This window comes from Schistocerca cancellata, chromosome 5, assembly GCF_023864275.1.
Source record: "Schistocerca cancellata isolate TAMUIC-IGC-003103 chromosome 5, iqSchCanc2.1, whole genome shotgun sequence".
In the NCBI taxonomy this organism is placed as follows: Eukaryota; Metazoa; Arthropoda; class Insecta; order Orthoptera; family Acrididae; genus Schistocerca; species Schistocerca cancellata.
The window spans coordinates 421,359,029-421,376,630 of NC_064630.1; the positions used below are offsets into that span (position 1 = coordinate 421,359,029).

At 38.2% G+C, this 17,602-nt stretch overlaps 1 protein-coding gene across 1 annotated transcript in view; it reads left to right on the forward strand.

Moving 5' to 3' along the window:
* LOC126189029 (ATP synthase mitochondrial F1 complex assembly factor 2) overlaps positions 1-17,602 on the forward strand; it is a 33,789-nt gene extending 16,187 nt beyond the window's left edge. Inside the window, exons 3-6 of the mRNA XM_049930861.1 lie at positions 1,826-1,936; positions 7,604-7,781; positions 16,941-17,056; positions 17,208-17,602. Of these exons, the coding sequence (XP_049786818.1) occupies positions 1,826-1,936; positions 7,604-7,781; positions 16,941-17,056; positions 17,208-17,339 (537 nt within the window). The 3' untranslated portion in view covers positions 17,340-17,602. The remainder of the gene's footprint in view (positions 1-1,825; positions 1,937-7,603; positions 7,782-16,940; positions 17,057-17,207) is intronic.

The following is a 17,602-nucleotide window of genomic DNA, read 5'->3' on the forward strand; positions in this document are numbered from 1 at the left end:
TCAGTCTGACTGTGTCAAGTACCACACTACTAACACTATATTCGAGCATTTCAAGATTGATTTTCCTACTCATCTGCGTGGACTCAAATTGTTCCACATTAGAGCAAGCTGCCATTCATCACACCAACTAGAAATTTTGCCTTAGTCATTCTGTGTCCTCTTACAGTCACTCAATAATGACTCCTTCCCGTACACCAAAGCATCAGCAGCAAACAGTCACAGATTCCTGCACTCCCCGTCCATCAGATTGCTTATGTATATAGAGTTTAAGAGAAGTCCTATCACACTTCCCTGGGGTACATCTGATGAAATCCTTGTCTCTGATGGACACTTGCTGTTGAGGACAATGTACTGGATTCTGTTATTTAAGAATTCTTTGAGCCACTCGTATGTCTGAAAAACCTGTTCCCTATACTTGGACCTTCGTGGGGCACCATGTCAAATGTTTTCTGGAAATCTAGGAATATGGAACCTGCTGTTGCCCTTCATCCATGCTTCACAGGATATAGTGTGAGATAAGGCAAAGCTGAGTTTTGCATGATCAAAGCATTCTAAATCTGCACAGATTTGTGGACAGAACCTTTTCCATCTCAAGGAAATGCATTATATTCAAAATGAGAATATCATTGAAAATCTTGTAGCAAACCATTGTTACAGATACTGGTCTGTAATTTTGTGGGTCCGTTCTTTTATTCTTCTTATATATAGGAGCACCTGTGCTTTTTACCAGTTGCATGGGACTTTATATGGGCAGAAGATTCACCATAAATGCAATCCAATTAAGGGGCCAATGCCATAGAGTACTCTCTGTAAAATCAAATTGCTGTTCCATTCTGGCCTGTTGGCTCACTTGTTTTCAACCCTTTCAGTTACTTCTCTACTTCAGGGATGCCTATTACTACATCCTTCTTACAGCAGTCTGTATGACAGTCAAACAGTGGTATATTTGTATAGTTCTCCTGCATGAATTATTTCTTAAACATAAAATTAGAACGTCAGCTTTCCGTTTACTGTCTTCTATTACCACACCAGCCTGATAAATAAGTGATTAGATAGAAGCCTTCATCCAACTTAATGATTGTACAGGGGACCAAAATTTTCTTGAGTTCGTGGAAAGATTTTTTGCTAAGATACAATGGTAGGGATTGTTTATGCTTTGCATGTCGATCGTAATGCACGTCTAATGCCCTACCCCTGTGCTACCTCTCCCAGTATTTTCTTTACATACAGAAACAGTTGTGTCTGTGGTATAATAATGAAATATGACTTTGTGTAATGCATGTTGTATTTATGTCTTTTTAAATTATATTGATGGATACCTTACCCCACTTGCCTTTGTCCACTTTGTGCAGACACACTGAAGACAAAGTAGTTGTGTGTCTCAGAACACTTAACCAACTGCGATGGATCATTTTGGTGGTGTATAATTATACAACATGGTGTAGTGGTTAACTCACTTCATTCACATTAAGGAATAATAGAGTTAATGTCACCACCTAGCCATTCTTTTCTTCTGAAAGGAAAGCAGTGTATAAAGTTAGCACACTGTGCTTGCATTTATGTTCATTCAATTGCTTACCTTGACATTAAATGGAGCCTGATGAATGGGACACTTTGAGACTTTTGGCCTCATAGTGTATATTTGTTTGGGGTGTTAAGAATGTCTGTTTAATTTGTAAGGGTAAGTAATTTGGATCCCATTTCTTCTGAGGTGTGTTACCTTTACACTACATAGAACTGAAAGTTTGTGTTTTTGTTATTCGTTAGTAATAAAAATTTGCTGAATTACTGGTTTTAATGCTGGCAATATATTATTATTTTTCAGTCAGGTCTCTGCAGCACAGCAATAGACAATCCAGGAAACATCACAAAATATGACTTAGTCCAAAGGATAATTAATTTTTTGGATACAGATACTGTGCTGTGTTTCTCAAGTGTAAGTAAATGTCCTTTGGTTTCTTTCTTTATTTCTTTGTATATTTTTGACATTATAATTCTGTTCAGAAACAAAATTAAAAACATGTTTTATTATTCACTACATCTCCAAATTCTGTGATACAGATAATGGAAACATGGTTAATGATATAAGTATAATGCTCATTGATAAACTATAGAAAGACGAATAGAATATAGCACTTCAACAGCAGTCCATTTTTAATACAGCCTGCGGAATTAGCTTCTGACATCTCTGTTAATTTATTCTTTGATTTAGTTCCATGTTGCTAAAATGTCTCTTTCCTTAACCACCTATGGAAAATGCCAAACTGGTTCCTTTGATGGCCTTAGAGCATTTTGTTTCCCATCCTCTGCTAATCCAAGCATAGGCATGAACTTGTTGTTGACATGATGTTAAACTCAAATATACTGTCCTTACTTACTTCCTTATTAAAATATTTTCCCTGTAATAGGATCTGCGAAACATGAATGAATGATTTCACTACACTAAGTAATTGTGGAGTACCTTCATTGGATGTAGATTGCATTACACTTTTCAGTATTTTAGTTCCAAAATTGATTCAAAAATATTTAGTTGCTGTAGTATGGTCATCTGTAGATACTGATGGTGGTATACCCTTAACCTTCAAAGTTCAATTTTTATGATTGTAGATTCTGTGCTCCAAATGAAAAATTACCGTTGTTACCACCCCTCTAGTGGTATCTAACAGCCAACTCAATTATGAATTCAAATCAGCTGCACTGGATTGGTCACTTGAAAACACATCGCTGTAGCCATTGTACCACATTAACATGAAGATTCAAGAAATTGTAAGAATAACCTTTTACTTACTGCATAAGGATGTTCCATCTGTAGTTACAGAACATCTCTGTGACACTATTTTGTTGTAAATTAAACAGTGAAGAAATTATCTTTACATCCTTGATAAACAGAGAGGTGTTTGGGGGGGGGGGGGGATGTTAGGAAGTGGACGAGAATCAAGTATATCTACACTCCACAAGTCACCATATAGTGTTTGCTTATGGGTATTTCTTGCACCTCATTTCTTTTCTCATTTTCTGTTTCCATTTGTAGAAAAATGTGCAGGAGCTTGGATGACAGTAATCCTGCATGTGAAAAGACTTCTCTGCTTTTACTGCCATTGTCATTGTGAGAGATTCTTGATATGTATACTCAGAATTTCAACAATAAACCTGTCTGATAAAAATGTTTCTCTAGTAGCAGCTTTCAGTAGCACTGAAAGAGCATCTTCACTTTGCTCTCACCAGTGCTCAACAGACCTGTTGCAGGATGCACTGCTCTTCTTTAGATAATCTGCTGTATTTATTCCCAGACTGCCAAGCAGTGGTGAAGAATTAATTGAGCAAGCCATTTGTAAGCTACTCCTTCAGAGATGAGTTATATTGCCTTAAAATTTTCGAAGTGCATTTTAATCTGGCATCTGCTTTTCATAACACTAGTTTTATCTGGTCATTGTACTTAAACATATTTTTGTTGTAACAGTTTTCAGTGATTGGTCACCTTTCATGTAGACAAAAAATTATTAATAGTGATATTACCTGTTGCTGAGCTACGCTACAGGTGGTCCTCTTGACAAACCCTCTTGGCAGCACCCACTGTGTAACATCAGATCTGCTGAACACTGAGTGTATGTTCACTTGCTTAGTTAGATAAAGCCAAAGCAAAGTGTATCTATGATTAGTTTGCTACCATCTTAAACATTAGCTGATATTGGCAAGTGTCTTTTACTGTCACCGTGTTTAGTAAAACTATTTTCTTGCACAGTATGTATGTGTGAGATTTAAAACTTCCCTGGCATATACATTATGTCATGAAATTTGGGGCATAACTCTGGTTATCATTAACTTCCTGCCACAACATTTTCTTGCAAAGTTTTCTAGCCAACTTCAGCTGTACACTGAGGTCCCCCATTTAAAACATTCATTATGAGCTGTAAGTGAATGTCAGTGTGCAAGCATTACTTCAGTGCACCTGTTTGTACAGTAAATCTGTGAATAGCTTCCACACCCAAACCTCCAGATCAATACCAAACATTGTATGTCGATAGAGTATCTACCAAAACTCCAATTTAGTTCATACTATGTGTTGTCATCCAGAAGAATGGGTATAAACATTAATTGAAAGTAACACCAGAATTATAGAACACAGGAAATACTATTCTGTGAGAAATTAATATGCATGGCTTACGTGGGTGAGTTGCTAGAGCATAAGAATGTTGTACCAAAGATTCCGCATTCAAACCCTACTGATAACAGTTTTTTTAACTGTTTACTCTTGATACTGTTATATGGAAGGACATTTTCATGACATGTAAAAAGACTTTTTAAAGTTTGTAGAAATGTTCTTTTGGCAGTCTGCTGTCGCTTCGTTAGCTGAAAGCAGCAAACCTATAGAATACATTTGTATAGATAGGTGTGGTGTTCTGTTGGACGTGTGCAAAAGACAGACACCACTCGTGATGAAGCAGCTAGTGCATTTGTAGTTTCACAGAATAAACAAACATAAAGAAACAATTGCATCACATGTGCGGAAGAAGAAGTAGTAGTAGTAGTAGTAGTAGTAGTAGTAGTAATTATTATTAGCAATTGTTATGTGTGTACGACAACCGAGATAACTAAAGATGAGAAAAAGTGTGCTGCATTCATACTGGACATAATTGATCAGTGGAATGCGTCGAACATCACAGAAGAGGAAACATTAGATGTCGAGGACCTGGGTCCTCAAGCATTGGAAGTGATGAGATACCACAGAAGGAGAAAAGGGCAGTGTTTCGCTCAAAAAATGAGAAAATCTAAATGCTCAGATACTGACTTAATGCCAGAAAGCAGCTGAAGCCAATGCAAACATTTAGCACATCGCACAATGTCTGCAATGTAAAACAGATTTCATACTATATGTCCTGCATGGTGTATGTTGTATGATTGTAAATGGCAGTGGGAAAGTGGGGAGTTAATATCGTCGAAGCAGAAGTACAAGCATTTTACAATGCATGGGATGGAGATCTTCAAACACCGCCTCCAGAAAGGTTGATTTGTTAATGATGTAGACATCAAATTGTGGGTGAAAACAAAAGTGAGACAGTTAAATTTCCCAGGAATTGATGCCAATGTTAGTTGAGTCTTGCACTGGAAGCATAGGTCAAATCTTTTGTTACAGTGAAAATGTACCACAACAGAAATTACATCCAGAAAACGGTAGAGGACTGGCAACAAGCAGCTTGTGTACTCACGACAGCCTACATAGATGCAAATATCAAAAATGCCAACAAAAGTGGATTCAACAAGGAGATGTCTGTGGGCTGCACTCTTCCAACTAGAGGTTCTAAAAATATTGTAAGGGTCGTACAGTACACATTATTCCATTGCTCCTCCAAAGCTGTTTGTTGTCCTTCAAGAGCCTCAATCTTTGAGAAATCATACACATCAGTCCATGTTCCTAGCACCAAATTTAATCATCCACCCGCACTCGTCTGGCAAAATGACCAAAGAACTGTTCAGTACATTTCTACAAGAAGCGGTAGTGGAACAGATCATTGGAGAGAAACTTATGCCAATACTGGATTCTTACGGGCCCCACAAAGACACTAGTGTTCTTAATGACCTTCATGTACAAAATAACCTACTACATGACAAAATCACAATTCGCATAATTCCAGCAAACATAACCTCCATTTGTCAACCCCTTGCTCTTCATTTCTTTAGAATGTACAAGCATATGATTCGTAAAATGTCCGATGCTGCTTGAGATTGTTCGGAAGAGATCAGTCTGCAACAACAGAATAGTCTTCTTAAGTTGCAGTACCTCAAATACAATCATTTCGGTTCTCCATGTTTCTGTAATTCTCACCATCACGGTTGGATAATGGCTGAACTTGTTGATGGACACAGACCCTGTGAAACTTCAACAAAGCTCTGTTTCAAACACAAGCTTTCATTTTGCAATCTACAGGGTGGATGCACAAGTGTGGGATTCATCAAATGTGCTTTGTGTATGAAAGTAATTTGCTTCACACACTTCATCATATGCAACCAATATTGCAAAGCCTTCATTCCTGAATGAATGACACTGTGCGTCTGGGGGGGGGGAGGGGGGGCTCATGTTTCCATTGATTTTTTAACATTGTGTAGTTATTATTAACCTTATTATTTTGTTTATTATTACTAATATTAGTTTTATTATTATTATTACTACAAGTACTACTTCCACACGTGTGATGCAATTGTTTCTTAATTTTTCTGTTCTAATTGTATATTCTGTGAAACTACAAGTGTAGTCTATAGATTTACTACGTTGAAAGAAACAAAGTGAATGGAGACTGCCAAGAGGACATTGCTGTAAACTCCAAAAAGCCCTTTTACATGCCATAAACATGTTGTCCCATACAACACTTTCGCGCATAATACAGTAAAACAAACGTCATCATTGGGGTTTGAACCCAGGACCATTGGTCAGACGACCTAATGCTCTACCAGTTCATCCATGGAAGCCATATGTATTAATTACTCACAGATATGCCTTTCCTGTGCTCTATAGTTCTGGTATTACTTCGAATTAACGTTTACACCCATTCTGCTGGGCGATAGCCCATAATACAAACTAAATCGTAATTTTGGTTGATACTCTATCAACATACAACTTTTGGTACTGTACTTAATGTCTGACATTGGAGATTCGGGTGTCAGCATCCTCTACAGTGTGAGCTTGGTTTATCAGTGTTACAACCATAATGAAGGTAGTGACTCTGTGTCATCATTCTTGTTGTGTGATTATTTTAAATGAAGAAAATTGATTTGATATTCATAAAGTGAGCTTCCACCAATGAGGGTGCTCAGAACAATGCACAAATTTACAGCAGAAGTGTGTGTATTGTAACACATGCACCAATGGGGTCTTGAGTAGGTGAGCTCCATGTTCTTTCACCTGTATGCCAGAAGACTGTGCTGAAATATTGTGACAGATCAAGTAAAATTTCATAGTACAATTTATGTATCAGTGCAGTGGAGTTTCTCCTTGAAAAGCTTCTCCTTTGTATGTAATCTGTATAGAATACTGGCAGCATAGAAGTGTACAAGACAGTCATCTTTAAGGGAGCAGAGGGTGAAGAAACTGCAGAGCCAAAAAGTTGAACTCCATTTATCTCATCAACACAATGGCCAGTGTCTTTCTCTTCCTGCTCCTTCTCTCCTTCCACCCTTCCCCTCTCTCTGCCTCCCACCCACCTGCCCTCCGCCTTTGCCCACCCTCACCCTCTATCTGCTGCACGTGTGCCCGCCCACCCTCCCCGTTTCACCTCCAACCACCAGCCCCCTCCTTTCTCCACCTCCTGCCCACCAGCCCTCCTCCTTTCTCTGCCTCCTACCCTCTCCCCACTCGGCCTCCCTCTCTCCTCTCTTTCTCCTCCTAAATGCCATAATTCACTTCCTTTATGTTTAGATTCATATGATACAACTTCCACGCTGTCATCAGAAGGGATGTGGTGATTAGAGCACTTACAAGAAATTACTGTAGGTTGGCACATATATAAATACAAGGAATAAAATCTTTTCAGAAGAAAATTTATAAATAAATGTTAAAGGAAAAAAAATGTATGATGTTTTGACTGTAAATAGTAATGCTAACTTTCAGGAAGAAGAACTATGTGCATTGCAAGAACGAGAATGGGGACCAATCCTGAAGTGGTTTCGTCAGCGTTACGATGTTGAGGTAGAAGAATCGAAGGATATAACTGGCCCCACAGTCAGCCTCAAATCAAAACAAAAAATTATCTCTCATCTTCTGTCGTACAATATGTGGGCTGTACATGGTATGTGCGAGAAGTATTAATGTAAATTTAGTATAGAAATAGTTTATTCTTTTGCTAACAAGCAACTAGTGGTTATTTGTTCTTGTTCTATCCCATGAACGTTGATTTTGTAACTTCTGAGTCACACTGAAGTGGTTTCAGTTTGACTTTTTGGAACTCATTATTCATGTACATTCTCCTCCTTTGTTTTGACAAACAGTGTTAATACATGTAGGGCAGATACTGAGTTTCATTCGTCCAGAATTATTACTTTTGATCATTAGTAGTTATCTAATATGAGCAGTAAAGAAAACTTTTAAAAGACTTTTTGAGTGATGCAAATATTTGTGAGTTAATGAGTTACAGAAGGCTCCAGTGACCAGAATAACAGTTAAAATACTATCATCTCATACTGTTCTTTTATTCTTGTTCAGAAATGTAAAATTTTGCACGTAAAAAAAAAAGAAGAAGAAAAAAAGAAGGAAAAAAAAAGTGTCCTATGACTATAATATCAATCAGTTACTGTTGGAATCAGCCAGCTCATACAAACATAGTCCATGCAGAATGTCATGGTCAGTATATGCACAGATGGAAGGACATGCATCAGGAGATCGGTAGTGTAGCGGCTGCGGGCAGGCACTGTAGGGGAAATGCCGAGCACTGGAGTGAAAGTGCCGTTCTAAACTAAAGCCTATGTACACATTTTTGGTAAATATTAAGTGGGGGCCCTTCACACCTACACTTGCATAGTGACCATTCAAAAAAATCTGTCAGCTCTTCTTTGGTAAGTATCTACAAAGAATACCACTGCAACCATTATTTCTGTAGTTAATAGTGATGAGTGACATTTTCACTGAGGTTATGTTAGTGGGATCCTGGAACACTAACACCTGAAGCGGCTGGGAATTTTGCAATATATGTTTTAAATTGCATTAAAAATTGGTGGTAGCACCTAGGAGTGTCTTTTTCCCCCTCCGCATTACTTCATTTCGCTTAGAGTGGGGTTTTAGATCTGTTTGTCTCTTGATCACTTGTTGGCATTTGTCTCTGTACATAGTAAAGAGAAGGAACTAATTGTTACTTTGTTTAAAAGTAAAAAAAAATGCATTTCATTCAGCTTCTTCCTCTCTATAGCCCTACACTTTGTACACCTGTTATGCAGTAATCTCTGTTAGCAGTTTCAACTAATGACAATGTAATAATAAGAATGGAGTGACCTGAAGTTAAAATATATAACAAAAAAATTGCATGTTTGACACTGAGTCACCCTATGGTGATAGGCATGATCATTCTGTGATTTAAATTCTTTCTTGTATTGTCTGCTGTGAGAGTAATGTTTGTATGAAGTCATTTATCTGACAGAAGCAGATTGAGCAGGCACAAAGTTGATTTACACATTTGTGAAGCGAAGTGTCATATTTAGTGGTTTTTGTGTACTGAAAAACTGCAGTTTGCCTGATGCTTCACAATGAAGATCTCTCCAAAACATGTCATTTTTGTTACTGTTTGCCATGAAAAATGTCAAGAAATGTGATGTCAGCAAATATGTGCGTTACTTGAACAGTTTGTTGGAAGTATGGTATTTTCATCTATTGACACATACAGTTAGGAACAGAAAAAATTCGTTTAAACAATAACTCGATGAATAACGTGAATTTGGTAGTTTTAAGGAAGTAATGCGAATTCAGCGGTTTTGAAGAAAGTAATGCAAAATTGGCATTTCTCAAAAAAATTTCTCTGTGACCTCATAGAAGTGTCGTAAATCTAATGATGATGTCACTCACATATTTAATGTTGAAATGTTCCATGTTCAACTGTTGGACTATTTTTTGCAGTCGTTACTTCACTAGTGGCATTTCGACTATAGACTTTCGTGAGTGCATACGAACAACCACTGACCACTGTGTGAATTTCAATTATTTATTTATTTTGTAGTGTATGTGCCATTTCAAACCAATGGTGCAATGAAAATCTATCACAAACACATCACCCTGCTCATTAAATGTGGTTAATAAAGCAGCAATGATATAAGGCTTGAAGAAATGTGATCATTGAGACTTGAGACAGTAGCTGAATGAGTAAGCCATAACGTAATGGATAGTTCTGTGGTTTACAATATGAATGGATGTAGTTTTGTGTCCTGCTGCATGCTAATATTTTTTTTCTATCATAGCATTATCAACATAGTCTGGATCTTTTGTTGTGAATGTAATGCAAGTATTTGGAAGGAGGTGGGTGTGAACACTGCTAACACCGTCATCAGTCATTGAGCTTACAGCTCTACCAATTTTTACAGTAAAAGTAAAGGAAAAAATCTGTTAGTGTAATACAAGTATGTTCTGCAAAAATTGATGTTAAAATTTCCATCTGATTAGAGATCAAAGAATGAAATAAATATTTGGTTGTTTATTTCTGAATGCGTGATGAGTTCCAAATGGTTGGTAAGGCAAGTATCTTACAGGGCAGCATTAATTTCTGCAACAGAAATGAGTAGCTATAAAATTCATCTCTTTGGATTTCCAGCACACTGGATTAATAACAGGACAGCAATTCGAGTTAACCAGTTTGATGTAGAAAACGGCCAAAGTTGCGAAATTCAGTTACTTTTGTTTAATTGGTGACTGGTTTCATGTATCAGAACACTCATTATTGCCATACTGTAAGAAATTTCAACCATTTAATATAAATATTTAAGTCAGCGAGAAAAATTGTCGAGTGTCAAAAATATGAGGTTCATTCAAATGAAACCTGGTCAGTGCGTCTACCTTTGCCTTACACATAGGGTGGCAACACACAACTGCGGTTATGGTGGCACCATCTATTGGTAGAGAGACTGATGCGTGCAGATCATTTGGTGTTGCATAGTGTCAGTGTAGTTTCACGCTGAAGAGAATGTGGTCACACAAGTTATTGCCCACTACCGAACATACAGGTGAGTAAGCAGGAACAATGAGGAGTGATTTGATTTTTGGCGGTGGAGGAAGTTGGAGGCTATGAAATGTATCAATGGATGAAGGCTGTGTACAGTGAGTACAGTTTCAGTTGTTCAAGTGTTCGGTGGAATGGTGCAAAAAGATTCCCTGAGGGGCGCGAGTCACTAGAAGACAATGATCGTCATGGACAGGCTCATTGTGTCATCACACCGGAAATGGTTGTGGAAGTGAATGCTTTAGTCTTGGACAACAGCAGAATCACCGTGGATGAGATCCATTGGTTATTGGGTATTAGTGTGAACACCACCCACACCATAATGCATCAACTCTTGAACTTTCAAAAAATCTGTGCGCAGTGGGTTCCCCACAAACTGGCTGCTGAACAACGCAATACTTGAATGGCGCTGTCTTTGAGTCATCTGCAATGTTACCATGAGGAGGAATACAGTTTCTGTCGCGTATTGTCACAGGTGACGAAACATGGTGTCACCATTTTGAATCGGAAAGCAAGCGTCAGAGCAAGCAGTGGAAATATGCGACTTCACCACCTCCAAAGAAATCAAAGGCCGTGGACACCAGTTCGGGTAAGGTCATGATGTCCTCCTTTTTTTTGACCACAAGGGCCCACTGCTTGTCGAGTTCCTGGAACAGGGAACCACCATAAATGCCCAGAGTTATCAAGCTACTTTACAGACCCTTAGACGAGCCATCAAATCGAAATGCCAAGGCATGTTGTCCAATTGCGTTATCCTCCTGCATGATAATGCCCGCCCACACACGGCCAATGGGGTGAAGACGACATTGCAGCAGTTTCGGTGGAACATCCCCCGTACAGTCCCATCCTTTCACTGTGTGACTTTCATGTGTTTGGACCTCTAAAACAAGCTATTCATGGACATCAATTTGCAATGGATGATGAACTGTGTGACTGGATCCAGGCCTGGGCTCGACAGCAGCCTACTAGCTTCTTCAAGGATGGAATCGACCAGCTAGTGTTGCAACGGTATAAATGTGCCACCAGTTTTGGTAACTTTGTGGGAATATGTACTGTGTATAACTACATTTTTGAGTTGATAAAATTGTTACCGTTACTTTACACTAGTGATTGGGTGTCATTTGAATGCCCCTTATAGATTGTGGATCTGAAAAAGGGGAGTTCTGTATATTTTTTAATCAGCTGGATACATCATTAATAAATAATTGTTTTTGCAGTATTTAAAATATATGTATCACTCCAAACCATTCTGACCAAGCACTGCAATAGTATACAAATGTTAAAAATTGAAATAATAGTCTCTGTTGCAGATACTTTATTGATGACACGTTTCACGCTTCTAGCGCATCTTCTGATCATTCTTAAGCTGCGCAGACCAGCTTATGTGGTCTCCACAGCTCAAGAACGACATGAACAAGCCCAAAACATTTCATCGATACAATATCTGCAACAGATTGTTATTTTCATTTTTACATTTGGTATTTGTTTTTAAATAATTATTTGTGTCAAATTTTTTTGTTAAAATAATTTTTCTTTACACTTGTCTCATGTTTGGCCCAACCTGTCTTAGGAGTAGTTCCATTTTCAACATGTTGTTGTTGTTGTTGTTGTTGTTGTTGTTATGATCTTCAGTCCTGAGACTGGTTTGATGCAACTCTCCATGCTACTCCACCCTGTGCAAGCTGCTTCATCTCCCAGAATGTACTACAGCCTACATTCTTCTGAATCTGCTTAGTGTATTCATCTCTTGGTCTCCCTCTACGATTTTTACCCTCCATGCTGCCCTCCATGATGCCTCAGAACATGTCCTACCAACTGATCCCTTCTTCTAATCAAGTTGTGCCACAAACTCCTCTTCTCCCCAATTCTATTGAATACCTCCTCATTAATTGTGTGATTTACCCATCTAATCTTCAGCATTCTTCTGTAGCACCACATTTCGAAAGCTTCTATTCTCTCCTTGTCCAAACTATTTATCATCCCATGTTTCACTTCCATACATGGCTACACTCCATACAAATACTTTCAGAAACGACTTCCAGACACTTAAATCTATACTCGATGTTAACAAATTTCTCTTCTTCAGAAACGCTTTCCTTGATTTTACCAGTCTACATTTTATATCCTCTCTACTTCGACCATCATCAGTTATTTTGCTCCCCAAATAGCAAAACTCCTTTACTACTTTAAGTGTCTCATTTCCTAATCTAATTCCCTCAGCATCACCCTACTTCATTCGACTACATTCCATTATTCTCGTTTTGCTTTTGTTGATGTTCATCTTATACCCTCCTTTCAAGACACTGTCCATTCCATTCAAACGCTCTTCAAGTCCTTTGCTGTCTCTGACAGAATTACAATGTCATCGGCAAACCTCAAAGTTTTTATTTCTTCTCCATGGATTTTAATACTTATTCCAAATTTCTCTTTTTGTTTCCTTTACTGCTTGCTCAATATACAGATTGAATAACATCAGGGATGGGCTACAACCCTGTCTCACTCCCTTCCCAATCACTGCTTCCCTTTCATGTCCCTTGACTCTTATAAGTGCCAAATGGTTTCTGTACAAATTGTAAATACCCTTTCGCTCCCTGTATTTTACTCCTGCCACCTTCCAGTCAATATTGTCAAAAGCTTTCTCTAAGTCTACAAATGCTAGAAACATAGGTTTGCCTTTCCTTAATCTTTCTTCCAAGATAAGTCATAGGGTCAGTATTGTCTCACGTGTTCCAATATTTCTATGGAATCCAAACTGATCTTCTCAGAGTTCGGCTACTACCAGTTTTTCCATTCATCTGTAAAGAATTCACATTAGTATTTTGCAGCCGTGACTTATTAAACTGATAGTTCAGTAATTTTCACATTTGTCAACACCTGCTTTCTTAGTAATTGGAATTATTATATTCTACTTGAAGTCTGAGGGTATTTCACCTGTCTCATACATTTTGCTCACCAGATGGTAGAGTTTTGTCAGGACTGGCTCTCCCAAGGCTGTCAGTTGTTCTAATGGAATGTTGTCTACTCCCGGGGCTTTGTTTCGACTTAGGTCTTTCAGTGCTGTGTCAAACTCTTCACGCAGTATCATATCTCCCATTTCATCTTCATCTACATCCTCTTACATTTCCATAATATTGCCCTCCAGTACATCACCCTTGTATAGACCCTCTATATACTCCTTCCACCTTTCTGCTTTCCCTTCTTTGCTTATAACTGGGTTTCTTCTGTGCTCTTGATATTCATACAAGTGGTTCTCTTTTCTTCAACAGTCTCTTTAATTTTCCTGTAGGCAGTATCTATCTTACCCCTAGTGAGATAAGCCTGTACATCCTTACATTTGTCCTCTAGCCATGCCTGCTTAGCCATTTTGCACTTCCTGTCGATCTCATTTTTGAGACGTTTGTATTCCTTTTTGCCTGCTTCATTTACTGCATTTTTATATTTTCTCCTTTCATCAATTAAATTCAATATTTCTTCTGTTACACGAGGATTTCTACTAGCCCTCGTCTTTTGGACTATTTGATCCTCTGCTGCCTTCACTATTCCATCCCTCAAGGCTACCCATTCTTCTTCTACTGTATTTCTTTTCCCCATTCCTGTCAATCGTTCTCTTATGCTCTCCCTGAAACTCTGTACAACCTCAGGTTCTGTCAGTTTATCCAGGTCCCATCTCCTTAAATTCCCACCTTTTTGCAGTTTCTTCGGTTTTAATCTACAGTTCATAACCAATAGATTGTGGTCAAAGTCCACATCTGCCCCTGGAAATGTCTTACAATTTAAAACCTGGTTCCTAAATCTCTGTCTTACCATTATATAATCAATCTGAAACCTGTCAGTATCTCCAGGCTTCTTCCATGTATACAACCTTCTTTTATGATTCTTGAACCAAGTGTTAGCTATGATTAAGTTATGCTCCGTGCAGAATTCTAGCAGGCGGCTTCCGCTTTCATTTCTTAGCCCCAATCCATATTCACCTACTATGTTTCCTTCTCTTTCTTTTCCTACTGTCGAATTCCAGTCACCCATTACTATTAAATTTTTGTCTCCCTTCACTATCTGAATAATTTCTTTTATCTCATCATACATTTCTTCAATTTCTTCGTCATCTGCAGAGCTAGTTGGCATATAAACTTGTACTACTGTAGTAGGCGTGGGCTTTGTGTCTATCTTGGCCACAATAAGACGTTCACTATGCTGTTTGTAGTAGCTTACCCGCACTCCTATTTTTTATTCATTATTAAACCTACTCCTGCATTACCCCTATTTGATTTTGTATTTATAACCCTGTATTCACCTGACCAGAAGTCTCGTTCCTGTTGCCACCAAATGTCACTAATTCCCACTGTATCTAACTTTAACCTATTCCCTTTTTAAATTTTCTAACCTACCTGCCCGATTAAGGGATCTGATATTCCACACTTCCGATCCGTAGAACGCCAGTTTTCTTTCTCCTGATAACGACGTCCTCATGAGTAGTCCCCGCCCGGAGATCCGAATGGGAGACTGTTTTACCTCCCGCCATCATCATTTAACCATATAGTAAAGCTGCATGCCCTCGGGAAGAATTACGGCTGTAGTTTCCCCTTGCTTTCAGCTGTTCGCAGTACCAGCACAGCAAGACCGTTTTGGTTAGTGTTAAAAGGCCAGATCAGTCAATCATCCAGACTGTTCCCCCTGCAGCTACTGAAAAGGCTGCTGCCCCTCTTCAGGAACCACACGTTTGTCTGGCCTCTTAACAGATATCCCTCCGTTGTGGTTGCACCTACATTATGGCTATCTGTATCGCTGAGGCACACAAGCCTCCCCACTAACATCAAGGTCTATGGTTCATGGGGGCGGATTTTCAACATAGCATTGAAAAATGGTTAAATAAGACAAAAATAGATAACTGATAATAGGAAAAGCATGCCAGAAAATAACACAAAAAAGTGCAAAACATAGCAGCGATTTTGGCCATAAAGTAACACTGACTTTTTCCTGACCCACCATATAGCGCGTCATGTCATTACATGGAAAATGAACTGTCATTTTAAAGGTATACGCATACCTTAGCTAAAAGAGAAGTCGAGATCCAATTTCAACACTAAGTAGCTATCCATTACCAATATTGGTAAACTGCAGGCCTCTTATTTATGACATTTCCATGGAGAATATCCAAAAATCTTTGACATTCCTTAACACTAGTAGTTTCACATTGTGTGTTAAAAATTGCCAATTTCACATTATTTTTTGTGTTTCTGTTACTGCAAGATTCTCATGTCCCATAAGTAGGTACTTTTTAGAGACAACTATGTGAAGGCAATGTCAACCCAGACAGTACAAAACCATTTTCTGGACTAGAATCTGGCTCAGTGGCTTCAGGTTCTCAAGTGCAGAACTTGTCTGATGCCTGGTGATCAACATAGAAGAGTGAAGAGATGGCCAAAGTACCAATGCACAGCTCAGAAAAGCATTATCATGGCTTCTCCTTGGGATGGTCAATCTTGTTTTGAAACAGTGTTATGTAGGGATAACAGACACCTCTCATTGCCATTATAAGATGAGTAATTTGAGGGCTTTGTAATATGGGGACAGAATTCTCCAGCCTATTGTCCAGCCCAACAGTCAACATTTTTGTAATGGGGTCACCTTTCAAAATGTTCATGCATAAGCACATGATGCATACCTCAGAAGCACCTCCTTCGTGAAGCAGGTATGAACTAAACAGAATGATATGTGTATCAATTGATACAAACCTAATTAAGCATTCTTGAAACACGAGGAAATTGTACAGTGTGTGCTCACACACTTGATCACTGCAAGGAAGGCCATCTTGAAAGAGTGGGAAAGGATTGCTTAGCAATTTCTCAACCATCTTGTTGGCAGGATGCCAAGAAGTATCTGAGAATGTTAAACTGCATGGGAAGGAGTAGCATGGTGCTTAATGTTACTGGCATGTGTGAACACATGCAGAACTTGAAAACTTGCACTTTAGAATAGTGTTGTTTAAAATAGCTGTGTCTTCCGTCAGTCAGATCTTTCCTGTCTGATATTGTAGATATTATCTTGCTTATGTGATGATGAAAGGTATTGTAACATCATAAAAATTACAGAAAATTGGGTCTTAGCCAGCCAAATTTTGCTGAATGTTGCACATAACTTAACAAAAGTTTAATTTAAGACTGGTTTTCATTTTCATGTGGCATTGTTTATCTGACTTCTAATTATTGGCTTTCCTTTATCATAATTTTTGTTTATGTACTGTTTTTTTTACAGGATTTGCTTTTGGTGTTGAAACAGTCAAGTCACTTATATTAACATTGTGCTGTGTTGATCGTTATATTTCTGTAGAGAAAGCTGTTTTACTATCAAGATTGGAAGAAGAATTTCAGGTATTATTACAATGTAAATTTTTTTGTATATTGTGTCTCGAAAAATTATAGAAATGTTTCATGTTACATTCATTTCTGCCTTCTATTTGGCGTTATGTATGTCCAGTTTGTAATTAATTATTAGTAATTATTTTATTTGATTCCCCCATAGACCGGTCACTGGGGAAGAGTGGAATGGGCGCATGACCTGAACCAACAACAAACACAGGCTCGATTAGCTGCTGCCGTGCTGTTCATTCATTTGAACTCTTCGAGTGCATTCATCAGTACAAAAGGACTTTGAATTTTGCATATAGTGATTACTGGCAGTTCACCTCCCTGAACTGTTTTTAGAGGTTTTCTTTTCTGTTTTTCCATGCTGAAGAAATTGTTGTGTAAATTTAAATGCGTAATTTAAGTATTAAATTTTGTACTCAATTTGAATTTTTTGTCATGTATTTCACTGCTCCAATGCGTACTGCATGGACACTGACTGTGATAAGTAATGCCTTCATGGCCGTTATGCCATAATGAGTGAGAATAATTAAATAAATGAAGTGTATAATA